At 46.3% G+C, this 27856-nt stretch overlaps 1 protein-coding gene across 2 annotated transcripts in view; it reads left to right on the forward strand.

Moving 5' to 3' along the window:
* Positions 1-27856, forward strand: part of CDC27 (cell division cycle 27) — a 255809-nt gene that overhangs the window by 78566 nt on the left and 149387 nt on the right. For both annotated transcript variants that reach the window (XM_063959474.1, XM_063959475.1), the window contains 6 exons: positions 4032-4157; positions 15685-15782; positions 21542-21699; positions 23492-23703; positions 23940-24051; positions 24149-24264. In XM_063959474.1, coding sequence (XP_063815544.1) covers positions 4032-4157; positions 15685-15782; positions 21542-21699; positions 23492-23703; positions 23940-24051; positions 24149-24264 — 822 coding nt within the window. The remainder of the gene's footprint in view (positions 1-4031; positions 4158-15684; positions 15783-21541; positions 21700-23491; positions 23704-23939; positions 24052-24148; positions 24265-27856) is intronic.

Raw genomic sequence — 27856 nt, forward strand, 5'->3', positions numbered from 1 at the left:
GGACGAGCTGGGTGCTGTTCAGTGAGCTCTCCTGAGCTTGCTGTGAGAAAGTATTTTGTTAGGTTTTTTATTTTCAGGGAGCTCTGCTGGCAACAGACTCCCTGCATCGTGGGACAGAGGGGAGAGAAGCAGCCTTACTCTCTGAAGCTAGGTCCTGCTTCTTAGGCTACTGGACACCATTAGCTCCAGAGGGATCGTACACAGGATCTCACCCTCGTCGTCCGATCCCAGAGCCGCGCCGACGTCCTCCTCGCAGAGCCGGAAGGCAGAAGCCGGGTGAGTATGAGAAGCAAGAAGACTTCGAAATCGGCGGCAGAAGACTCCGTTCTTCACTGAGGTAACGCATAGCACTGCAGCTGTGCGCCGTTGCTCCCACACACCTCACATACTCCGGTCACTGTAAGGGTGCAGGGCGCAGGGGGGGTCGCCCTGGGCAGCATATGGACCTCTTTTGGCAAAAGTACACATATATACAGTTGGGTACTGTATATATGTATGAGCCCCCGCCAAGAAAATGTATATTTAAGCGGGACAGAAGCCCGCCATCGAGGGGGCGAGGCTTCTTCCTCAGCACTCACCTGCGCCATTTTTTCTCCACAGCTCCGCTGAGAGGAAGCTCCCCAGGCTCTCCCCTGCAGATACACGGTAGAAGAGGGTAAAAAGAGAGGGGGGGCACATAATTAGGCGCAAAAATCAATATAAACAGCAGCTACTGGGTTAACATTAAGTTACTGTGATATTCCTGGGGTTATAGCGCTGGGGTGTGTGCTGGCATACTCTCTCTCTGTCTCTCCAAAGGGCCTTGTGGGGGAATTGTCTTCAGATGAGCATTCCCTGAGTGTGTGGTGTGTCGGTCCGTGTGTGTCGACATGTCTGAGGTAAAAGGCTCCCCTAAGGAGGTGATGGAGCAAATGTGTGTGTGAGTGGTGTCTCCGTCGACAACGCCGACACCTGTTTGGATATGTGAAATTAAGTGCTAAGGAAAGTTTATTGCACAAAAGATTAGAGAACAGACAGGGAATCTACCCATGTCTGTCCCTATGTCGCAGAGACCTTCAGAGTCTCTCAATGATCACTATCCAAAATAATAGACACTGATATCGACACGGAGTCTGACTCCAGTGTCGACTACGATAATGCAAAGTTACAGCCAAAATGGCTGAAAGGTATTCAATATATGATTATTGTAATAAAAGATGATTTGCATATCACTGATGACTCATTTGTCCCTGACACAAGGGTACACATGTTAAGGGGAAGAAAGCTGAGGTAAATTTCCCTCCTCTCATGAAGAAAAAGAGCTGGAATCTCCAGACAAGAGACTGCAGTTTCCCACAAAGAATTCTCAGGGAGTATCCTTTCCCTATTAGGGCCAGGATGTGATGGGAATCTTCCCCTAGGGTGTCACGTTTGCCCAAAAGGTAGCGCTGACTTAACAGCTATCCTCAGGGATCCTGCAGATAGCATGCAGTAAAAGTACTTTGAAGTCCATTTACACACATTCTGGTACACTACTCAGACCGGCGATTGTGTCGGCATGGGTTTATAGCGCTGTAGCAGCGTGGACAGATACCTTATCAGCAGAGATTGAGACCCTAGTATGTATATGTATGTATGTATGTATGTATATATATATATATATATATATATATATATATATATATATATATATATATATATATATATATATATATATATATATATAAAAGATGCTGTCTTAGATATATATATAAAACATGCCCAAAGAGACATTAGTCTACTGGGTTCTAGAGTCAACGCTATGTCGATTTCTGCTTGACGTGTCCTGTGGAACATGCAATGGACAGGTGATGCCGACTTAAGAGGCATATGGAAGGTTTACCTTACAAGGCTGAGGATTGTGTGGAGAAGGGATCTCGGACCTGGTCTCCACAGCTATAGCTAGTAATTCTGATATTTTGCCTTATATTCCAGCACAGCCTAGGAAAGCACAACATTATCAAATGCAGTCCTTTCGATCACAAAGAAACAAAGTCCGAGGTGCGTCCTTTCTTGCCAGAGGCAGGGGCAGAGGAAAGAAGCTGCACAACACAGCTAGTTCCCAGGAACAGAAGTCCTCCCCGGCCTCTACAAAATCCACCGCATGTCGCTGGGGCTCCACAGGCGGAGCTAGGCCCGGTGGGGGCACGTCTTCGAAATTTCAGCCACAAGTGGGTTCACTCCCTGTTGGATCCCTAGGCAATAGATATTGTGTCTCCTTGATAGGAGTCCAGATTCCCATTTACGTGTGAGTTGGGGTACGACATCCAGGACTATCTTGATATAGGATTATTAAAGATACCTTGATGTGTATAATTTACTTCATATCAGCGTGAGTGGGGGTACGCCAAATAAAACATCGTACCATTTGAGTTAGGAAAGTACTATTACTTCCTCATTTTTCAAGTTTCCCCTATGCGCCAAAGGAAGCCTTTGACTCTATCTTGCTTTAGATTAGACAGCAACATTTTATAAAAGTCTAGGTTTTCCCTGCTTACAATCCACCAGCACCACACAATACCAAAAAACCTACAAGCTCCCAAAAATAAAGTCTAAGGGGGGTATTCAGTTGTAGTCCGAAACTACCGTCTTGTCGGAAATATACGTCAGTTTCTGATTTTAAATTTATTTTTTTTATTTTTTTTTTAGGACGGAAAATGTTCTGACCTATTCAGTCTTTTTCCGACAAGTCGGCAATTCTGACTTGTCAGAAAACACTTGGATCAGCAGATTATTCACGTGTTTTGTCGGATTCCTCGGCCAAATCCGACAGGTTTTGGACTCTGTTCCGACAATGTCAATCCGACTTTAAAAAAAAAAAAAAGTCTGATTGGCATTGTCGTGAACTGCCAAATCCTGTCTCATTGAATACTAAGATGTCAGATCCTTTCTGTCGGTAAGGATCCGACATCTATTGAATACACCCCATAAAGTATCTTTTAGAAAAGAAAAACGACATAAAAGGATAGGCTCAAAATGTAAAAATAATTTAGGCACAGTTTCTAAGTATAAATCAGATGTATCCACCAAATGTCCAATATTCAGTATTAACACATTCAGTTTCGGTTACATTATTACTTTTATTTAATTGTACAATAGTTCACATGCTTGTATCTTTCTAATGTCAAACAAAACAATTCAAGCAATAATGCTATCCGGAGTCTGTTTATTTAATCCAGAGTGCTGCAGATTTTGTTTGTTTATTTTCTATACCTCTCAGTCTAGCTGCAGTTTATGGAAGGCACCCGGTAAGTAAGTAAGTACAGTATATGCTTATCCCCCTGAGTGCTGGCATTTGCACTAAGTAATATATATAATATATGTATGTGTGTTTTTAGGTCCAGCTTTTGTTTAATGGTTAATTGGTTTTATGTGCAAAACAGGGTGGGAAGAATGCAAACAGTCAAAATCTTGACAGATCCCAGTAAGTATTTTTACCCTAACCCACTCCCCTACAGCCTAACTCTAAACGTTCCCTCCCGCAGCCTAACCCCTTGCCCCTTTAAAAATAAAAAGTCTGTGTTCGGCCAGCATCCCGCACAGCTGCTGAACTTGTTACATCCGGCCCCAAATCTCAAGTAATTACTTTTCTTACAAGAAAAATGTAGAAAGTAAGGCATAGGTATTATACCTATTTATATACTTGTCAATGTTACTAGAAGGTGTTTGGAGGGTTTTTGTTTTTATTTTTTTTAAGATGTGATTATACTTTTTCTTGCCCATTGGAAATAATTTTCGCCATTTAAGGGTTTCTTTTGCTTTCTTTAGTATTTACATATATACTTTACAATCTACTGGTCCACCTAGTCTTCCAGTTTGCTTTGCCTACAAGCATAGCTACTGTTTTCTTTCTTTTTACTATTATTATTCACATGCCCCCTTTTTAGTTTAGTCTTTTTTTTTCTGCCTGTCGTCTTCTGTTGCAAATCATTGTCTGGTCATCTTCGTCATGTTTTTAGAAATCTATTTTGTTCCTTTTGGCCTGTTCATCCTTGTCTCCTCTTCCCTTGCAGACTGGCAGAGGGTGAGCAGATCTTGTCAGGTGGTGTGCTGAATAAACAAAAGAGCCAGGAGGAGATAGTTACAGAGTTTGGAGACTCTGCCTGCTTTACACTGTCGCTGCTTGGCCATGTATATTGGTGAGCTCTAACTCCAGTTATGCCTTCCTCTGTGTACTGCCATGAATATTGATGTTATCCGATGTGTATGTTTCTCGCAATCTGGTATCCAGTGATGGTATTCAGCAATATTTCTTTTATTCTTTTATTCTACAATCCTCCTGCTCCACAGCTATTGGGACCACCATGTAAATTACAGTTATTTTAAATTATTGGAGCCCTATTCTCCAGCGGAGTGCCTATCTTTCCAACTTTGGGGGTCATTCCGACCCGATCACTCACTGCAGTTTCTCTCAGCACAGCAATCGGGTCAGAACTGGGCATGCGCCGCAGTACGCCGGCGCATGGCAGCCGTCGTTGCCTAGCGATCGCCTCTGAAGCAGTGCCGGTCGCTGGGCGGGAGGGGGCTGGACGGCCAATGCAGGCATGGCTGGACCGTTTGGGGGGGGGGGGGGGGGCGTCTGTGTGATGTCACACTGCGGGGAACGACGACTAGCTCCCAGCCAGCACGCTAAAGCTGCGCTGGTCGGGAGCTACTCTTGAAGTGCAAAGGCATCGCCGTTGTGCGATGCCTTTGCACTTCTGTGGGGGGGCGGCACTGACATGCGGGCCGGACTAGCCCTTTGCTGGGCGTCCCCGTGCATGTCGGTGTGAATGATCGTAGCTGTGCTAAATTTAGCACAGCTACGATCATCTCGGAATGACCCCCTTTGTTTCAGTTGCTTCTCATGTGCAGGCTTCCTTCAGCCTCATAAGCAGTACTATATACAGTATAGAGAAAACTGGTAGCCTGACAACCCAACTTGCATACCAGGTCTAGGTTGTAAACTTGACAGTTCTCATTCTCTTGCTTGCTTCGTGTATACCTTACAGTACTGCTACTGTTAGGGCTGGTGGAAGCTTATAGCACACTCAATAAAATTTCTCTTACGTCCTAGAGGATACTGGGGATCCATTTAGTAACATGCGATATAGATGGGTCCACTAGGAGCCATTACACAGTGCAGACGCACAGCTTCTGAGGGGGCGAACTGAGTCGCAGTACACAATACCCACGCTGGCAAACACAGACTTAAACCAATTATGACTGCATTTTAAGCACTAAATTACTTCAGCCAGTATAAAAAAGCGGGAAGACCGCGTTCCATTAAAAGGGCGGTGCTTCACTATGAGCAGATCCAGCAGCTCACCAGTGCCATTTTCCCTATGCAGTGGACACAGACGCTGACTGACAGAGACGCGCAGCTCCTCCAGAGTGACTCCAGCTTACCTCGGCCGTACCAGGTGGTCATAGCAGGGGGGAGCGATTATTAGTGTAGTAAGTCCCCAATCTGGGTACTTAGTCTGCGACCCGGCTAAGCTTGGCATTGGCGATAAGGCCGCGGTTTGCTGGCTCCATAATTTCTCTCTCTCTCCCTGGAAGGGCTCTTTGTTGGTTTATTATGCTCTTAACCTTTTCCTGTGTGTGTGCTGTCACATTTGCAATATGTCAGGCAAAGAGTGTGTTTCATGTACGGCTGAGTGTTCCTCTTCCCCAGGGTGCTCACTACAGTGTACCTTCCCAGGCTAGTGGGGCAGAGCCAGCATGGCTGGATACTATTAAAGGAATTATTTCCCAGATTTCTTCTAAATTGTCCCGCAATGAGAAAGAGGTGCAATACTTAAAACAGTCTGTTGATGAGTTTTATGAACAGAGTCACCAAACCAGCGTCTCAGCCCCCTGCCATTTGTCTGCAAAAACGTACTCTGGCCCATATCCTGCAGTCTGGCTCCGATGATGATGGGTCAGACATGGAGGAGGGTGAGGTGGATTTGGAGGGTGGGGGGGGGGGGGGGGGGGTGCTGCTCTGTCACAGGGAATAGAGGCTCTTATAGAAACTGTCAGTGACGTTCTGCAAATTCCTGATAAGGTGACAGAGGAGTGTGAGGAATCCTATTATAATGTCAAAAAGAAGCCACGAGTCACTTTTCCTGGGTCAAGGGAACTGAATATCCTGTTTGAAGTACCGTGGGTTAATCCTGATAAAATAAAATCAAATCCCTAAAATGTTACTCTCATACTTCCCATTTTTTCCTATCCTCAGGAGGAAAAGGAAAGATCCACCGATAGTGGATGCATCATTATCCAGGCTGTCACGACAAATAGTGTTACCTGTCCCTGGTGCAGCTCTCCTGAAAGACACTGCTGATCATAGAATTGAGACCACACTCAAATCCTAGTATACGGCTGCTGGGGTAGCCCAGAGACCCACTATAGCATGTGCGTGGATTACCAAAGCCATTGCTAAATGGTCAGTTAACCTAATTGAGGGGTTGGATTCCGTATCTAGGGGGGAGATTGTTTTACTCCTGCAACATATACAGGACTCTGCGAACTTTATGGTGGAAGCCATAAAAGAAATAGGCTTGCTTAATGCACGCACCACTGCTGTGGCAGTGTCAGCACGCAGGGGCTTATGGATACGTCAGTAGACTGCGGACGCGGACTCCAGGAAGGACGTGGAAGGCCTACCCTTCACAGGAGAGGCCTTATTTGGAGATGAACTAGACAATTGGATCTCCAAAGCTACTGCGGGTAAGTTCACGTATCTTCCTTCTGCAGCTCCCCCAGCCAGGAAGGCCTTCTCAGGACCTAACCTACAGTCCTTTCGGACTGCCAAGTTTAAGGACAAAACCAGTGGTTCTTCTACAGCCACCAGAGGCGCTAGAGGTAAACCACGGAAAACGGCAGCTGCTGGTTCTCGGGAACAGAGCTGAAGCTCTGCTGCCTCAAAGCCTTCAGCATGACGGTGGACCGCGAGGCCTGGAGGACTGGCAGGTGGGAGCCCGACTAAGATTTTTCAGTCACATCTGGACAACATCATGCCAGGATCCCTGGGTCATAGATTTTATTTCCCAGGGCTACAGACTGGAGTTCCAGGAGCTCCTATCTCTCACAGATTCTTCAAATCAGGCTTACCAGTTTCACAAGAGGCAAGTATAACCTTACAGGATGCTATTCAAAAACTGGTACATACTCGGGTCATTGTTCCAGTTCCACCTCATCTATAAAACAAGGGATATTATTCCAACTTGTTTGTAGCACCGAAACAGGACGGTTCGGTAAGGCCGATTTTGAATCTAAAATCGTTGAACCCGTACTTACGATTGTATTCAAGATGGAGTCTCTGAGAGCGGTGATCTCAGGTCTGGAGGAGGGGGAATTCCTAGTTTCTCTGACGTCCTAGTGGATGCTGGGAACTCCGTAAGGACCATGGGGAATAGCGGCTCCGCAGGAGACTGGGCACAAAAAGTAAAAGCTTTAGACTAGCCGGTGTGCACTGGCTCCTCCCCCTATGACCCTCCTGCAAGCCTCAGTTAGATTTTTGTGCCCGAACGAGAAGGGTGCAAGCTAGGTGGCTCTCCTGAGCTGCTTAGAAGTAAAAGTTTAAATAGGTTTTTTATTTTCAGTGAGTCCTGCTGGCAACAGGCTCACTGCATCGTGGGACTAAGGGGAGAAGAAGCGAACTCACCTGCGTGCAGAGTGGATTGGGCTTCTTGGCTACTGGACATTAGCTCCAGAGGGACGATCACAGGTTCAGCCTGGATGGGTCCCGGAGCCGCGCCGCCGGCCCCCTTACAGAGCCAGAAGAGCGAAGAGGTCCGGAGAAAGCGGCGGCAGAAGACGTTCCTGTCTTCAAATAAGGTAGCGCACAGCACTGCAGCTGTGCGCCATTGCTCTCAGCACACTTCACACTCCGGTCACTGAGGGTGCAGGGCGCTGGGGGGGAGCGCCCTGAGACGCAATAAAAACGATATAAAAACCTTATATGGCTAAAAAAAAATGCATCACATATAGCTCCTGGGCTATATGGATGCATTTATCCCCTGCCAGTTTCCTGAAAAAAAGCGGGAGAAAAGGCCGCCGTGAAGGGGGCGGAGCCTTTCTCCTCAGCACACAAGCGCCATTTTCTTTCACAGCTCCGCTGGAAGGACGGCTCCCTGACTCTCCCCTGCAGTCCTGCACTACAGAAACAGGGTAAAACAGAGAGGGGGGCACTATTGGCAGCTAATATATAAATACAGCAGCTATAACAGGGAGTTACACTTATATAAGGTTATCCCTGTATATATATAGCGCTCTGGTGTGTGCTGGCAAACTCTCCCTCTGTCTCCCCAAAGGGCTAGTGGGGTCCTGTCCTCTATCAGAGCATTCCCTGTGTGTGTGCTGGGTGTCGGTACGATTGTGTCGACATGTATGAGGAGGAAAATGATGTGGAAGCAGAGCAATTGCCTGTGTTAGTGATGTCACCCCCTAGGGAGTCGACACCTGACTGGATGGTAGTAATTAAAGAATTACGTGACAATGTCAGCATTTTGCAAAAAACTGTTGACGACATGAGACAGCCGACAAATCAATTAGTGCCTGTTCAGGCGTCTCAGACACCGTCAGGGGCGCTAAAACGCCCGTTACCTCAGATGGTCGACACAGACCCTGACACGGATACTGAATCCAGTGTCGACGGTGACGAGACAAACGTAATGTCCAGTAGGGCCACACGTTACATGATCACGGCAATGAAGGAGGCATTGAACATTTCTGACACTACAAGTACCACAAAAAAGGGTATTATGTGGGGTGTGAAAAAACTACCAGTGGTTTTTCCTGAGTCAGATGAATTAAATGAGGTGTGTGATAAAGCGTGGGTTTCCCCCGATAAAAAACTGCTGATTTCTAATAAATTATTGGCACTATACCCTTTCCCGCCAGAGGTTAGGGCACGTTGGGAAACACCCCCTAGGGTAGATAAGGCGCTCACACGCTTATCAAAACAAGTGGCGTTACCGTCTCCTGATACGGCCGCTCTCAAGGAACCAGCTGATAGAAGGCTGGAAAATATTTTAAAAGGTATATACACACATACCGGTGTTATACTGCGACCAGCGATCGCCTCAGCCTGGATGTGCAGCGCTGGAGTGGCTTGGTCGGATTCCCTGACTGAAAATATTGATACCCTGGATAGGGACAGTATATTATTATCTATAGAGCATTTAAAGGATGCATTACTATATATGCGAGATGCACAGAGGGATATTTGCACCCTGGCATCTAGAGTAAGTGCGATGTCCATTTCTGCCAGAAGAACGTTATGGACGCGACAGTGGTCAGGTGATGCGGATTCCAAACGACATATGGAAGTATTGCCGTATAAAGGGGAGGAGTTATTTGGGGTCGGTCTATCGGACCTGGTGGCCACAGCAACGGCTGGAAAAGCCACCTTTTTACCCCAGGTCACCTCTCAGCAGAAAAAGACACCGTCTTTTAAAACCCAGTCCTTTCGTCCCTATAAGGGCAAGAGGGAAAAAGGCCGCTCGTTCCTGCCCCGGGGCAGAGGAAGGGGAAAAAGACTGCACCATGCAGCCTCTTCCCAGGAGCAGAAGCCCTCCCCCGCTTCTGCCAAGTCCTCAGCATGACGCTGGGGCTCTGCAAGCAGACTCGGACACGGTGGGGGGCCGTCTCAAGAATTTCAGCGCGCAGTGGGCTCACTCGCAAGTGGACCCTTGGATCCTGCAGGTAGTATCACAGGGGTACAAATTGGAATTCGAGACTTCTCCCCCTCGCCGGTTCCTGAAGTCTGCTCTACCAACGTCTCCCTCCGACAGGGAGGCAGTATTGGAAGCTATTCACAAGCTGTATTCCCAGCAGGTGATAATCAAGGTACCCCTCCTACAACCGGGAAAGGGGTATTATTCCACGCTGTTTGTGGTACCGAAGCCGGACGGCTCGGTGAGACCAATTTTAAATCAAAAATCTTCGAACACTTACATAAAAAGGTTCAAATTCAAGATGGAGTCACTCAGAGCAGTGATAGCGAACCTGGAAGAAGGGGACTATATGGTATCTCTAGACATCAAGGATGCTTATCTCCATGTCCCAATCTACCCTTCTCACCAAGGGTACCTCAGGTTTGTGATACAAAACTGTCATCAGTTTCAGACGCTGCCGTTTGGATTGTCCACGGCACCACGGGTCTTTACCAAAGTAATTGCCGAAATGATGATTCTTCTTCGAAGAAAAGGCGTATTAATTATCCCTTACTTGGACGATCTCCTGATAAGGGCAAGGTCCAGGGAACAGTTAGAGGTCGGAGTAGCACTATCTCAGGTAGTGCTACGTCAGCACGGGTGGATTCTAAATATCCCAAAATCACAGCTGATTCCAACAACACGTCTACTGTTCCTAGGGATGATTCTGGACACAGTCCAGAAAAAGGTGTTTCTCCCGGAGGAGAAGGCCAGGGAGTTATCCGAGCTAGTCAGGAACCTCCTAAAACCAGGACAAGTGTCAGTGCATCAGTGCACGAGAGTCCTGGGGAAAATGGTGGCTTCTTACGAAGCGATTCCATTCGGAAGATTCCATGCAAGAACTTTTCAGTGGGATCTGCTGGACAAATGGTCCGGATCGCATCTTCAGATGCATCAGCGGATAACCCTATCTCCAAGGACAAGGGTATCTCTCCTGTGGTGGTTACAGAAGGCTCATCTTCTAGAGGGCCGCAGATTCGGCATTCAGGATTGGATGCTGGTAACCACGGATGCCAGCCTGAGAGGCTGGGGAGCAGTCACACAGGGAAGAAATTTCCAGGGCTTGTGGTCAAGCATGGAAACGTCTCTTCACATAAATATCCTAGAGCTAAGGGCCATTTACAATGCCCTAAGTTAAGCAAGGCCTCTGCTTCAGGGTCAACCGGTATTGATCCAGTCGGACAACATCACGGCTGTCGCCCACGTAAACAGACAGGGCGGCACAAGAAGCAGGAGGGCAATGGCAGAAGCTGCAAGGATTCTCCGCTGGGCGGAAAATCATGTGAAAGCACTGTCAGCAGTGTTCATTCCGGGAGTGGACAACTGGGAAGCAGACTTCCTCAGCAGACACGACCTCCACCCGGGGGAGTGGGGACTTCATCCAGAAGTCTTCCAAGTGATTGTAAACCGTTGGGAAAAACCAAAAGTGGACATGATGGTGTCCCGTCTCAACAAGAAACTGGACAGATATTGCGCCATGTCAAGGGACCCTCAGGCAATAGCGGTGGACGCTCTGGTAACTCCGTGGGTGTTCCAGTCGGTATATGTGTTCCCTCCTCTTCCTCTCATACCAAAAGTACTGAGAATCATAAGAAGGAGAGGAGTAAGAACGATACTCGTGGCTCCGGATTGGCCAAGAAGAACTTGGTACCCGGAGCTGCAAGAGATGCTCACGGAGGACCCGTGGCCTCTACCTCTAAGGAAGGACCTGCTCCAGCAGGGACCTTGTCTGTTCCAAAACTTACCGCGGCTGCGTTTGACGGCATGGCGGTTGAACGCCGGATCCTGAAGAAAAAAGGCATTCCAGATGAAGTCATCCCTACCCTGATCAAGGCCAGGAAGGATGTAACTGCAAAACATTATCATCGCATTTGGCGAAAATATGTTGCGTGGTGTGAGGCCAAGAAGGCCCCTACGGAGGAATTTCAACTGGGTCGTTTCCTACATTTCCTGCAAGCAGGATTGTCTATGGGCCTAAAATTAGGATCCATTAAGGTTCAAATTTCGGCCCTGTCGATCTTCTTCCAGAAAGAACTGGCTTCAGTGCCTGAAGTTCAGACGTTTGTCAAAGGGGTACTGCATATACAGCCTCCTTTTGTGCCTCCAGTGGCACCTTGGGATCTCAATGTAGTTTTAGGGTTCCTAAAATCACATTGGTTTGAACCACTTGCCACAGTGGATTTGAAATATCTCACATGGAAAGTGGTAATGCTGTTGGCCCTGGCTTCAGCCAGGCGCGTATCAGAATTGGCGGCTTTATCCTATAAAAGCCCTTACCTGATATTTCATTCGGATAGGGCGGAATTGAGGACTCGTCCTCAATTTCTCCCTAAGGTGGTTTCAGCGTTTCACATGAATCAACCTATTGTGGTACCTGTGGCTACTAGGGACTTGGAGGACTCCAAGTTGCTGGACGTAGTCAGGGCCCTGAAAATATATGTTTCCAGGACAGCTGGAGTCAGAAAATCTGACTCGCTGTTTATACTGTATGCACCCAACAAGCTGGGTGCTCCTGCTTCTAAGCAGACGATTGCTTGTTGGATTTGTAGTACAATTCAACTTGCACATTCTGTGGCAGGCCTGCCACAGCCAAAATCTGTAAAAGCCCTTTCCACAAGGAAGGTGGGCTCATCTTGGGCGGCTGCCCGAGGGGTCTCGGCTTTACAACTTTGCCGAGCAGCTACTTGGTCAGGGGCAAACACGTTTGCTAAATTCTACAAATTTGATACCCTGGCTGAGGAGGACCTTGAGTTCTCTCATTCGGTGCTGCAGAGTCATCCGCACTCTCCCGCCCGTTTGGGAGCTTTGGTATAATCCCCATGGTCCTTACGGAGTTCCCAGCATCCACTAGGACGTCAGAGAAAATAAGAATTTACTTACCAATAATTCTATTTCTCATAGTCCGTAGTGGATGCTGGGCGCCCATCCCAAGTGCGGATTGTCTGCAATACTTGTATATAGTTATTGTTACAAACAAATCGGGTTGTTTATTGTTGGTAGCCATCTTTTCAGAGGCTCCTACGGTTATCATACTGTTAACTGGGTTCAGATCACGAGTTGTACGGTGTGATTGGTGTGGCTGGTATGAGTCTTACCCGGGATTCAAGATCCTTCCTTATTATGTACGCTCGTCCGGGCACAGTGTCTTAACTGAGGCTTGGAGGAGGGTCATAGGGGGAGGAGCCAGTGCACACCAGCTAGTCTAAAGCTTTTACTTTTTGTGCCCAGTCTCCTGCGGAGCCGCTATTCCCCATGGTCCTTACGGAGTTCCCAGCATCCACTACGGACTATGAGAAATAGAATTATCGGTAAGTAAATTCTTATTTTCTCTGGATATCAAGGATGCGTACCTTCACATTCCGATCTGGCCGCCTCACTAGGCTTATCTGCGGTTTGCACTGCAGGACTGTCGCTGCCAGTTCCAGGCCCTGCCATTTGGTCTCTCCACGGCACTGAGAGTGTTCACCAAGGTGATGGCAGAGATGATGTTTCTCCTCCGCAAGCAGGGAGTGAACATAATTCCGATCTTCTGATAAAGGCACCATCCAGGGAGAGGTTGAACAGCATTGGCCTCACAACCAAACTACTCCTGGATCACGTGTGGCTTCTAAATCTTCCGAAATCTCACTTAGAGCCAACTCGGAAGCTCCCTTTTCTGGGAATGATACTGGACACAGAGTTGCAGAAAGTTTTTCTTCCGTTGGAAAAGGCATTGGTAATCCAGTCAATGGTGTGGGATGTCCTGAAGCCAACCCGGATATTGGTGCATCTGTGCATTCGCCTTCTGGGGAAAATGGTGGCCTCTTACGAGGCTCTTCAGTACGGAAGGTTTCATGCAAGAACCTTCCAGCTCAATCTATTGGACAAATGGTCCAGATCACATCTTCACATGCACCAGAGGATCCGTGTGTCGCCAGAGGCCGGGATCTCCCTTCTGTGGGGGCTACAGACTTCTCACCTAATCGAGGGCCGATGGTTTGGGATTCAGAATTGGGTTCTGCTAACCACAGACGCAAGACTCAGAGGTTGGTGAGCAGTCACCCTGGGGGTGCAGTTTCAATGAAGATGGTCAAGTCAGGAAGTAGTCCTTCCAATCAACATTCTGGAACTCAGGGCTATATACAACGCCCTTCTGCAGGCCTCATATCTTCTTCAAGATCGGGCCATTCAGGTCCAGTCGGACAATGTGACGGCAGTGATGTACATAAACCAACAGGGCGGAACGAAAAGAATAGCAGCAATGTCAGAGGTGTCAAGAATTGTCCTCTGAGTAGAAAAACACGCTGCGGCGTTGTCGGCGGTCTTCATTCTGGGAGTAGACAACTGGGAAGCAGACTTCCTCAGCAGTCCTGACCTGCACCCGGGGGGAGTAGGGTTCACCCGTAGGTGTTCAGGTACTTGACACGTCGATAAGGATATCCGCAAATCGACATGATGGCCACTCGTCTCAGCAAGCTCAAGCGCTACTGTTCCAGGTCGAGAGACCCACAGGCAATGGCAGTGGATGCCCTGATGACTCCTTGGGTCTATCAGATGGTGTACGTGTTTCCTCCACTTCCTCTGAGCCCAAGAATACTGAAAAGAATGAAAAAGGAAAAGGTTAAAGCAATTCTCATTGCTCCGGACTGTCCAAGAAGGGTCTGGTAAGCAGACCTTCTGGAGATGCTCCTGGAAGATCCGTGGCCTCTACCTCTTCGCGAGGATCTTCTGCAACAGGGCCCTATCAAGACTTACCATGGCTATGTTTGACGGTATGGAAATTGAACGGCTGATTCTAGCTAGGAGAGACATCCCTGACAAGGTCATCCCGACTATGATCCAAGCCAGGAAAGGGGTAACGTCTAAACATAGTCATCGTATTTGGAAGAAATACATCTCTTGGTGTAAGAACAGACAGTATTCTGTGGTTGAATTTCATCTGGGACGTTTCCTGCTTTTTCCTGCAGCCGGGTGTGGATGTGGGCTCCATAAAAGTCCAGATTTCGGCCTTGTCGATTTTCTTTCAGAAACAATTGGCTTCACTCCCTGATGTCCAGACGTTCTTGAAAGGTGTTCTGCACATCCAACCTCCCTTTGTGCCTCCAACGGCACCTTGGGATCTCAATTTGGTGCTGCAGTTCCTTCAGTCGGATTGGTTTGAACCGTTACAGGAGCTAAACGTAAAATATCTTACTTGAAAGACTGTCACACTGTTGGCCTTGGCTTCAGCAAGACGTGTGTCGGAGCTGGGGGCGTTGTCTTACAAGAGCCCCTATTTAATTTTCCATGAGGACAGAGCTGAACTCGGGACTCGTCAGCAATTTCTTCCTAAGGTGGAGTCTGCGTTTCACATCGACCAACCTATTGTGGTTCAGGTTTTTACCGACACCTGTTACTCCGTCCTTGGATGTTGTGAGGGCTTTGAAGGTGTATGTGAAGAGAACAGCTCATCACAGGAAATCGGACTCACTGTTTGTTCTTTACGATCCCAATAGGATTGGGTGTCCTGCTTCAAAGCAGTCAATTGTGCGCTGGATCAGGCTCACTATCCAGCATGCTTATTCCACGGCGGGATTGGCGGTTCCTAAATCCGTACAGGCCCACCTTATCTATCCTTCTCTCTAAGAATGTCCGTCTCCTCGGGCACAGTTTGCTAGACTGAGTCTGGTAGGGGGGGCATAGAGGGAGGAGCCAGCCCACACTATCAAATTCTTAAAGTGTTCATGGCTCCTAGTGGACCCATCTATACCCCATGGTACAAAATAGATCCCCAGTATCCTTTACGGACTACGAGAAAAGGATTTACCGGTAGGTAATTAAAGACCTGTTAATTTGCATAAGGTACTGTGCATAGTAATGCAAAAAATATTAATAGAGAATCTGTTCACAGGTTTGGTTTAAGGATCTTTTTGGCTCCAGAATATGCCGTATCTAAAAAGATTTACAGCGAATTGATCGACAGTGACCACTAATGTATGTTGTTATGCCATTAATCTCTTTGCAGCAAAACTGACCGGTTGGCCAAAGGATCAGAATGTTACCAAAAGAGCCTTAGTCTAAATCCCTTCCTATGGTCCCCATTTGAAACATTATGTGAAATAGGTATGACTGCTCTCTTCAATTTTATTTTACAAATGTGTTGTATTTATGAACATGAAAGGAAATGCTATAAATGAAGGATGTAAGCGGTTTGTACCAAGAGAGCGTTAACATGCTGCTGGAAGTTTTTTGTGATGCACTCATGAACATAGCAAAGTATATGTATTGCTTATTTATGTTGAATCTTCTTTTTCTCTATCGTCCTAGTGGATGCTGGGGTTCCTGAAAGGACCATGGGGAATAGCGGCTCCGCAGGAGACAGGGCACAAAAAGTAAAGCTTTAGGATCAGGTGGTGTGCACTGGCTCCTCCCCCTATGACCCTCCTCCAAGCCAGTTAGATTTTTGTGCCCGGCCGAGAAGGGTGCAATCTAGGTGGCTCTCCTAAAGAGCTGCTTAGGAAAGTTTAGCTTAGGTTTTTTATTTTCCAGTGAGTCCTGCTGGCAACAGGATCACTGCAACGAGGGACTTAGGGGAGAAGAAGTGAACTCACCTGCGTGCAGGATGGATTGGCTTCTTGGCTACTGGACATCAGCTCCAGAGGGACGATCACAGGTACAGCCTGGATGGTCACCGGAGCCTTGCCGCCGGCCCCCTTGCAGATGCTGAAGTAAGAAGAGGTCCAGAATCGGCGGCAGAAGACTCCTCAGTCTTCTAAAGGTAGCGCACAGCACTGCAGCTGTGCGCCATTTTCCTCTCAGCACACTTCACACGGCAGTCACTGAGGGTGCAGGGCGCTGGGAGGGGGGCGCCCTGGGAGGCAAATGAATACCTATTTTGGCTAAAAATACCTCACATATAGCCTCCGGAGGCTATATGGAGATATTTAACCCCTGCCAGAATCCGTTAAGAGCGGGAGACGAGGCCGCCGAAAAAGGGGCGGGGCCTATCTCCTCAGCACACAGCGCCATTTTCCCTCACAGAAAGGCTGGAGGGAAGGCTCCCAGGCTCTCCCCTGCACTGCACTACAGAAACAGGGTTAAAACAGAGAGGGGGGGCACTAATTTGGCGATATGCTTATATATATATTAAGATGCTATAAGGGAAAACACTTATATAAGGTTGTCCCTATATAATTATAGCGTTTTTGGTGTGTGCTGGCAAACTCTCCCTCTGTCTCTCCAAAGGGCTAGTGGGTCCTGTCCTCTATCAGAGCATTCCCTGTGTGTGTGCTGTGTGTCGGTACGTGTGTGTCGACAGGTAGGAGGACGATGTTGGTGAGGAGGCGGAGCAATTGCCTGTAATGGTGATGTCACTCTCTAGGGAGTCGACACCGGAATGGATGGCTTATTTAGGAAATTACGTGATAATGTCAACACGCTGCAAGGTCGGTTGACGACATGAGACGGCCGACAAACAATTAGTACGGTCCAGACGTCTCAAAAACACCGTCAAGGGTTTTAAAACGCCCGTTTACTTTAGTCGGTCGACACAGACACAGACAGGGACACTGAATCCAGTGTCGACGGTGAATAAACAAACGTATTCCTTATTAGGGCCACACGTTAAAGGCAATGAAGGAGGTGTTACGTATTTCTGATACTACAAGTACCACAAAAGAGGGTATTATGTGGGATGTGAAAAAACTACCATAGTTTTTCCTGAATCAGATAAATTAAATAAAGTGTGTGATGATGTGTGGGTTCCCCCCGATAGAAAATTATGGGCGGTATACCCTTTCCCGCCAGAAGTTAGGGCGCGTTGGGAAACACCCTTTAAGGTGGATAAGGCGCTCACACGCTTATCAAAACAAGTGGCGGTACCGTCTATAGATAGGGCCGTCCTCAAGGACCAGCTGACAAGGCTGGAAAATATAATAAAAAGTATATACACACATACTGGTGTTATACTGCGGCCAGCGATCGCCTCAGCCTGGATGTGCAGAGCTAGGGTGGCTTGGTCGGATTCCCTGACTAAAAATATTGATACCCTTGACAGGGACAGTATTTTATTGACTATAGAGCATTTCTATATATGCGAGATGCACAGAGGGATATTTGCACTCTGGCATCATGAATAAACGCGATGTCCATAACTGCCAGAAGATGTTATGGACACGACAGTGGTCAGGTGATGCAGATTCCAAACGGCACAGTATGGCCGTATACAGGAAGAGGACTTGTTTGGGGTCGGTCCATCGGACCTGGTGGTCACGGCAACTGCTGGAAAATCCACCGTTTTTTACCCTAAGTCACATCTCTGCAGAAAAAGACACCGTCTTTTCAGCCTCAGTCCTCTCGTCCCTATAAGATCATATCTGCCCAGGGATAGAGGAAAGGGAAGAAGACTGCAGCAGGCAGCCCATTCCCAGGAACAGAAGCGTTCCACCGCGTCTGACAAGTTCTCAGCATGGCGCTGAGACCGTACAGGACCCCTGGATCCTACAAGTAGTATCCCGGGGGTACAGATGGGAATGTCGAGACGTTTCCCCTTCGCAGGCTCCTGAAGTCTGCTTTACCAAGTCTCCCTCCGACAAGGAGGTAGTATGGGAAAAAATTCACAAGCTGTATTCCCAGCAGGTGATAATTAAATTACCCCTCCTACTACAGAAAAGGGGTATTATTCCACACTATATTGTGGTACTGAAGCCAGAAGGCTAGGTGAGACTTATTCTAAAAATTTGTTTTTGAACACTTACAAAGGTTCAAATTAAGATGAAGTCACTCAGAGCAGTGATAACGAACCAGGAATAAGGGGACTATATAGTGTCCCGGGACATCAGGGATGCTTACCTCTATGTCCCAAATTTGCCCTTCTCACTAAGGGTACCTCAGGTTCGTGGTGCAGAACTGTCACTATCAGTTTCAGACGCTGCCGTTTGGATTGTCCACGGCACCCTGGGGTCTTTACCAAGGTAATGGCCGAATTGATGATTCTTCTTCGAAGAAAAGGCGTCTTAATTATCCCTTACTTGGACGATCTCCTGATAGGGGCATAGTCCAGGGAACAGTTGGAGGTCGGAGTAGCACTATCTCGGATACTGCTACAATCAGCACGGGTGGATTCTAAATATTCCAAAATCGCAGCTGATCCCGACGACACGTCTGCTGTGCCTAGGGATGATTCTGGACACAGTCCAGAAAAAGGTGTTTCTCCCGGAAGAGAAAGCCAGGGAGATATCCGAGCAAGTCAGGAACCTCCTAAAAACAGTGCATCATTGCACAAGGGTCCTGGTAAAAATGGTGGCTTCCTACGAAGCAATTCCATTCGGCAGATTTCACGTAAGAACTTTTCAGTGGGATCTGCTGGACAAATGGTCCGGATCGCATCTTCAGATGCATCAGCGGATAACCCAATATCCAAGGACAAGGGTGTCTCTCCTGTGGTGGTTATAGAGTGCTCATCTTCTAGAGGGCAGCAGATTCGGCATTCAGGATTGGATGCTGGTAACCACGGAGCCCAGCCTGAGAGGCTGGGGAGCAGTCACACAAGGAAAAAATTTCCAGGGAGTGTGATCAAGTATGGAGACTTTTCTCCACATAAATATACTGGAGCTAAGGGTAAATTTATAATGCTCTAAGCTTAGCAAGACCTCTGCTTCAAGGTCAGCCGGTATTGATCCAGTGGGAAAAACATCACGGCAGTCGCCCACGTAAACAGACAGGGCGACACAAGAAGCAGGAGGGCAATGGCAGAAACTGCAAGGACTTTTCGCTGGGCGGAAAATCATGTGATAACACTGTCAGCAGTTTTTCATCCCGGGAATGGAAACTGGGAAGCAGACTTCCTCAGCACGACCTCCACCCGGGAGAGTGGAAACTTCATTGAGAAGTTTTTTCCACATGATTGTAAACCGTTGGGAAATACCAAAGGTGGACATGATGGCGTCCCGTCTGAACAAAAAACGGGACAGGTATTGCGCCAGGTCAAGAGACCCTCAGGCAATAGATGTGGACGTTCTGGTAACACCGTGGGTGTACCAGTCGGTGTATGTGTTCCCTCCTCTGCTTCTCATACCTAAGGTGCTGAGAATTATAAGACGTAGAGGAGTAAGAACTATACTCATGGCTCCGGATTGGCCAAGAAGGACTTGGTACCCGGAACTTCAAGAGATGCTTACAGAGGTCTTATGGCCTCTGCCGCTAAGAAGGGACTTGCTTCAGCAAGTACCATGTCTGTTCCAAGACTTACCGCAGCTGCGTTTGTCGGCATGGCGATGGAAAGCCGGATCCTAAGGGAAAAAAGGCATTCCGGAAGAGGTCATTCCTACCCTGGTCAAAGCCAGAAAGGAGGTGACCGCACAACATTATCACCACGTGTGGCGAAAATATGTTGCGTGGTGTGAGGCCAGGAAGGCCCCACAAAGAAATTTCAACTCGGTCGTTTCCTGCATTTCCTGCAAACAGGAGTGTCTATGGGCCTCAAATTGGGGTCCATTAAGGTTCAAATTCGGCCCTGTAAATTTTCTTCCAGAAAGAATTGGCTTCAGTTCCTGAAGTCCAGAAGTTTGTCAAGGGAGTATTGCATATACAAACCCCTTTTTTGTGCCTCCAGTGGCACTGTGGGATCTCAACGTAGTTCTGGGATTCCTCAAATCACATTGGTTTAAAACCAGTCAAATATGTGGATTTGAAGCATCTCACATAAAAAGTGACCATGCTCTTGGCCCTGGCCTGGACCAGGCGAGTGTCAAATTGGTGGTTTTTTCTCAAAAAAGCCCATATCTGTTTGTCCATTCGGACAGGGCAGAGCTGCGGACTCGTCCCCAGTTCTCTCCCTAAGGTGGTGTCAGTGTTTCACCTGAACCAGCTTATTGTGGTGCCTTGCACCTACTAGGGACTTGGAGGACTCCAAGTTGCTAGGAGTTGTCAGGGCCCTGAAAATATGTTCCAGGACAGCTGGAGTCAGAAAATCTGACTCGCTGTTTATACTGTATGCACCCAACAAGTTGGGTGCGCCTGCTTCTAAGCAGGCGATTGCTCGTTGGATTTGTAACACAATTCAACTTGCACATTCTGAGGCAGGCCTGCCACAGTCTAAATCGGTTAAGGCCCATTCCACAAGGAAGGTGGGCTCATCTTGGGCGGCTGCCCGAGAGGTCTCGGCATTACAACTCTGCCGAGCAGCTACGTGGTCAGGGGAGAACACGTTTGTAAAATTCTACAAATTTGATATCCTGGCAAAAGAGGACCTGGAGTTCTCTCATTCGGTGCTGCAGAGTCATCCGCACTCTCCCGCCCGTTTGGGAGCTTTGGTATAATCCCCATGGTCCTTTCAGGAACCCCAGCATCCACTAGGACGATAGAGAAAATAAGAATTTACTTACCGATAATTCTATTTCTCGGAGTCCGTAGTGGATGCTGGGCGCCCATCCCAAGTGCGGATTATCTGCAATACTTGTACATAGTTACAAAAATCGGGTTATTATTGTTGTGAGCCATCTTTTCAGAGGCTCCGCTGTTATCATACTGTTAACTGGGTTTAGATCACAAGTTGTACGGTGTGATTGGTGTGGCTGGTATGAGTCTTACCCGGGATTCATAATTCCTCCCTTATTGTGTACGCTCGTCCGGGCACAGTACCTAACTGGCTTGGAGGAGGGTCATAGGGGGAGGAGCCAGTGCACACCACCTGATCCTAAAGCTTTACTTTTTGTGCCCTGTCTCCTGCGGAGCCGCTATTCCCCATGGTCCTTTCAGGAACCCCAGCATCCACTACGGACTCCGAGAAATAGAATTATCGGTAAGTAAATTCTTATTATCTTTTTTTTTCTTTTTTTTTATAGGACGCTTAAAAGGTGTTTTTTTTGTTTTGTGTGTATTAGGTGAAAAGCCAGACCCTGAGCAGACCTTCAAACTGACCTCCCTCCAGAATTTTAGTAGCTGCCTGCCTAATACTTGCACATTAATGGTGAACACCCACAACATCCTATCTCACAGGCAAGCCGACACAGTATTAATGGAAACGCCACAAGACACTATAGTAAGTGTGCATATCGTGGACTGGCCTACTATTGATTTCATGATGACCAAGAAGAGCTTGTAAGAGTAGCTGGGGACATTTATAAACGGGCACAATTATAATGTCGTTTTGTAAAAAGGTTGGTTACATGAATGTTGAAACGTGTTACCTTTTTTAAACTTTTTTCTTACAGTAGCTTTCTTGTGCTGGGTATGGATAATTTAGTGTTTTTGATGATATGACTTGGGGCAAGTCTTGTGAGCTCATTAGCACTGAAATGATTTCCAGTGGCAGCCTTTCTAAATATATAGGGAAGAAGAGCTATTTGATAGACTGGTTTTTAGCCACTATGTAAGGACAGGTAGCTACGGCATATGTTATGGACTCTTACGAGTTCTACATTTGGCCACACATGGGCTACCTCTGCCTGTCATCTGGTAAGTCCATTGGCAAAATCGGTCTTCTGTTTGACCACTTGTGTGGCTTTAGAACGCACTGAAAATAACTGTACGCACTGGTAAGTCCCCTTTCAACCAGGGTTTACCTCTGGGTTTTTTTATTCACGAGTTAATTATTGTACATGACTTGTTCTTGAGCCACTGTACTGCAATAGGGTTCGGTATGTATTTCCGCCCCCCGGGATACCGAATGTCACTATCCCGACATCTGCATCCCGAGCGCTAGAATGCTGGCAGGGGGCGAGCGCAACAAAGCACCTTGCAGGCTAGGTAGCAAGCTTACACGCACCACAGGTTCTATTCTCCATCTATGGGTGTCGTGGATTCCCAATAGAGGGGGAATTGCCTATCTCGCTGATATACCGGCGGCTGTATGGTTCCCCCGTCAGGATCCTAGTGTCTGGATTATGACTTCCGGGATCCCGACGATTGGTATGCTAACCGCATACCCTCCTATATCTGTCCATTTGTTGATATTGGATGATACTGTATACTGCAGAGTGTGTGGCCAGTTGAAATGTTTTCATGGACTGCCTTACCTCTTGTTGTGTGCTTTGTCTGACGTCACTGGGGAAACAGTGCAGAAACATATTGGTGCTATATGTCAAAGCTGCTGTTTTACTGGATGAACTGCTGCCCGTAATTGGTGTAAAGTAAAGGGCCTTTCCAGTTAAGAATTCAGAAGTTCCACCATATTTTATTTTGGCACTTCTCACATTAGATTTTGATTTTAATCTTCATTGCAGCAAAGGCAGCTCATTCTCATTACTACGTGGGTCTCAGTTGTTGCTTCTCTAGGAAGTTTTTGACTGGATGATGAGTTTTGCCTGCCCCATGCTGCCATCTGTCCCTGTATTGCCACAGTATACCCCCATCTAGAGACCAAGGCAATTATTCTTTTTTAAATGACCTCATAGTTTAAATGGGTTCCTTTCTTAAATACTTTTGTTCTGCATAAATACCTGGTCATAATCAAAATGATGGTGTTGTAAAGCAGAGTCATAAAGAGGGAGGTCTGTGCTACATTGTGCTCCCCATCTCCATAATTTGAAGGCAATTCATAGTGAGTTTGAAGTAGGTGTAAGGCATAATTTACTAATTGATTGGAATGGCATTGCATCTTTCACTGAGGTGCCTCTTACATCATATCAATCTCTCTTTGTATCTCCTGTTGCCAAGTTGTAGGGATTGTAGTGGAGGGAGAGAAAGCCAGTCTCGCTTCTTTAAGAGGGGATAATGTCTTACTGCATTTCACCAATACTTTTAGGGCAGAGAGCCTCTTTTTTCCTTACACTAACGGAAGCATTGTTTACAAAAGACTTAGCTATTGCTGTCTTTGTTTCTGCCTCTTGAAGGAACTTAATAGATTGAACCTGGAATCATCCAATCTAAAATACTCCTTGAACACAGACTCCTCAATGTCCTACATAGACCCAACAGTTATCTCCCCTGACTCGCTGCCCTTGGGAACTGGTACGTCTATTTTGGTAAAACAGGCTCAGAACAAACCAAAGAGTGGACGCAGCCTGTTAGGAGGGCCGGCAGCACTGAGCCCACTCACCCCCAGGTATGGAAATTTTTGTTGAAGTAGAATTTGTCCTCTGTGCCATTATGTGCTACCTGAGACTTGTATTACCTTGGGACACTGAAAAGTAAAAAACGTGACAAGAACTACAGATGGCACCTTAGAGTTTGCTATGTAAAGTCAAATCTATTTTGTTTCAAACAGAACTTTAAAAAGCAAACATTCAAAAGCTATTGGTTTCCACAATATACCTATTTACATTTCTGGACTTTTTGCAGTTTTGGGATTTTGCCACTAGAAACTCCCAGTCCAGGAGATGGGTCATACTTACAAACCTACAACTCCTCTTGTGTCCTCGATGTGCCATCTTCTGGTACCCCTGCTAAGAAGGTAATGGCTCTTATAACAACACTAATATCCCATATCACACTTGCACCTTTGGTTGGTTTCATTCTGACAGACCTCTATTTCTATTTGTCCTTCCCAGTCTGTGACCAGAATCAGCCAAGCAGGAACAAAGTCAGTGTTTTCACAGAGCGGCAACAGCCGGGATGTGACCCCTGTCCTTCTTGTACAGACTCAGGGTTCTGGACCTCAGACCAGGTATTATCATTGAAAGACCCAAAATAAAATGCAGGCACGTAGTTAACTATTGGTTGCCAGGATTTTTGTGCCAGAAGAACAGAAATGGAAAAATTAAGTACAAGGATTTGTAGAATGGCTTTCCTTATTTGAAATCAATACAGTAAATTGCAAGGCTTTTGATAACGGGGGGGGAGGGGGGAGAATCTATATTGGTGTATGTTTCCATTACATGTCAGAAGTGATAGCTGTTGTCAAACATTACATTATCTTCTTATTGTAAGACGTAATTTTATTGATTAAAACATGCCATTAATTTCTTCCATGCTATGGGGATACTACAAGTGGGTACAATTCTGGCACTTTATTCACAATGCTTTTACTCACTTTTCTGTATCCATTCTACAAGTCCTTTATTAGTGCCCACAGGACTGGTGAGTTTTGTTATGCTGCATTCACAAAATTCAAAAGAGAACGAGAGTGTCCTCAATGTGGTGCACAAAGAATTATACAATAGCTAAAATATAACTTTTATTAATATACTGAATAAAAAATATTCATAAATAGCAAAAATTGTGTTTAAAAATGTTAGAGATGTGAACAGAAAGAATGAAAATGTGTATTAAAAGAAATAGCTATATGTGAAAAGACTAAGTTATTTCTCTAAATATTTCAAAAAGTGGAAGGAGAGAAAGGCCTATATATTAAGATACAGTATTTGATCTCAGGCACAGTGTAATCTCCAAAAGATGTTAACAATACTTGGATCAGTGGAATCTTATGGGCTCCTCTCGTTCACATGTAATTATACATCTTACTATACACCCAAGTGGGCGGAGTCCCCAAAATCCTCATAAAGTGTCATATACCCTGGTCTTTTGACCTCACAATTAGAATAATTGGCCACAAGGGGCAATTCTTTATCTATGGCAGATTACTAGGTGCTGAAACCCACTTATTTGGTCTTATGTGGGTAGATACTCAAATAATAATTTAAATATATATATTTATTTGAGCCTTAGTCCACCTATAGAACTGAAATCCCTCCTATCACATCAGTTCAATGGCATGAATTGGGCTTTTCCCCATGTGTATGTTATATCTATTTTTGTACCATTGAGATGGAGGATAATGGGTAGTTCCCACGTCTCAGGTTAGGTTAGTACACTGAGGGAGAGAGGTGTTGAAATAAAATTAAAATAAATACACTCCTTATGAATGGAGTTAATTGATATAAAGGAATGGAATATATATTGCGTAAATTCTCTATTTGGTAATCAGATTAAAGAGTCTAAAAGAGTATTGACACTTATATTTCCATTGTAACCAGACTGCATTAATACCAAGAATTATGGGAAATGCATATATAATTCCTGTATGTTCAACACTTTCTATTCCTATCACTGTGGGGCAGATATGCACCAGATATGCCTGAGCTGTGGGTCTAGGTATATTTACACGTGATCCATGATAAAGTATTTAGTACAATTATAACATAGAATAAGTCATTTTCACATATGCTATGAAGACCTAACGCGGCGTTACGCTAGTTAGCTTCGTCAGAGGCTGCATTGGCAGCCTCTACTTTAATTTTCTCCGGCAGGGTTCACAGGTTATCCACAGGATAACAATGGGATATGATGAAGCGACAGCGGATTTGCACCAATCAGTCAAAGCTTTTCCAGCCTCCCAGCATACAATGGGCCTGTTCATATATCCCCGCCTCCTTGCTCAGGCAAATCAGTTTTTTGTTTGGTGCGGCAGGAGCCGGACCATGGTCAGAGGGCTGCTGGTTCTTGGCAGTCCTAAGCTTTCTTATTTTATTTTTATAGTCTTACTATTTTTTTAAGTGATCTTTCTAAACCGCATCTTATACATACCTTAGAAAGAGTCGCTCCAACAACTCTCCGCCTGGTCACGACAACGCTTACCCACGAGTACAGTGCTGTTTCGGCGGGCGTCTGTGTCTGATATACTAGCAGGTCCAGCAGACGTTACCAGGCTGTGGCCGGAGTACGGGGAGAAGGTAAGGCATCGATTCCGCTTAGAAGAGAAATACGGACACAGCCACTCTCTTTTGGGAAGGAGACCACCAAATAGTTGCTGACGCGGCTGCCACCTCGGGTGCACCAGCGCTAGGCCTTAGGGATCAGAGGCTCCAGGACTAGTATGAGGCCGCGATCCCTAGGGTTGATGTCAGCAGTGGGGAGTCAGACGCTCTCCTGGTCGCCCCTCCCCCGGTTCATGACCAGTTTTCTCAGAGCCTCCCACCATGAACTGTTTCCTGCTTCCGTCTCAGACGCTGTATACGTAGGGGACCCAGTCGCAGCATAGGCGGCTGTGTGACTGGTGCGTCCGTGTTCACTGAGCGTATGTGTTCACTATAGGTTCATGGAGTGGCAGTGTACACTAGTAGCGTCTGGATCCACTCAGCATTCACTAACGTATTGATCGGTCCTGGAAGCGAGGCGAGTCTCCTTGTATCCCACTCTACTGAGTACGGGTTATACAGCACTAAAGTCTCTACCTTTTGAGTATGAATAGTTAGAGAAGTGCCTATTGCATATGAGTCTGTATACATTTACTGTTGTTTTCTTTCGCATTTGCGTCTGAATACGTTAGATCTGTTTAAACATGATGCAATAATATGTTCTCCTACATACTTAAAATATAGTTGTAGTTGATGATGTGCTCATATTGCTTAATATACTAATGTATAACATGTGACTGACTGCTAGTGTGATTGCTGACTTTACTATAATTCTGTCAGTTTGTTTATTCCGATCCTCAATGCCGGTGCATGGGTAGGGTCGGATTGTATATCACTTTAAGAAATGTAAATTATTATTATTAACCGTTTCTTATATAGCGCAGCAAATTCCGCTGCGCTTTACAACAGGACACAATTAGAAGACAAAACTGGGTAAAAACAAACAGTCATAGAGGGAGGAGGGCTCTGCTCGCAAGCTTACAATCTATGTGGAAATAGGCATTGATACACAAGGACAGGTGCTATCTATTGCGTAGTTGTTCACCAGATTGTAAAGGTTCCTTGTGGGCTGCATGATATCACATCACAGCAGTGATGAACCAGGTTCAGGGGAACGGAGAGTGAAGAAAGAAAATATGTGGGTGATGTGTGGACTGTACTGTGAGGATATAATTGGATAGGAGAGCTATGAAGGTAATGTAAGCGGTTCTGGAATTTGATAAGCTTGTCTGAATAGGTGAGTATTCAGGGAACGCTTGAAGGTTTGAAGACTAGAGGAGAGTCTTATTGTATGTGGTAGGGCATTCCACAGAGTGGGTGCAGCCTGAAGAAAGTCCTGTAATCGTGCATGGGAGCAAGTAATGAGTGTGGATAAAGTGATTTACAGTCACAAATTGTGTAGTACACTATGGAAGTGTTGATTATTTATCATGTCTAAGAGCGGCAAAGGTGGGGAAGGAACACTCACAGCAACACCAACACTCATATCATGTTTGTCTTGCCAAAATGTGTTATCCTCTCAGGATCTGGTTCAGGATGGTTTGTGTGCAAATTGTTTTAGCTTTCATCAGGGGTTAATGAAAAATATAAGGCAGATTCAGGTGCAGATGGATCCACCCTGGG

This window comes from Pseudophryne corroboree, chromosome 3 (genome assembly GCF_028390025.1).
Source record: "Pseudophryne corroboree isolate aPseCor3 chromosome 3, aPseCor3.hap2, whole genome shotgun sequence".
In the NCBI taxonomy this organism is placed as follows: Eukaryota; Metazoa; Chordata; class Amphibia; order Anura; family Myobatrachidae; genus Pseudophryne; species Pseudophryne corroboree.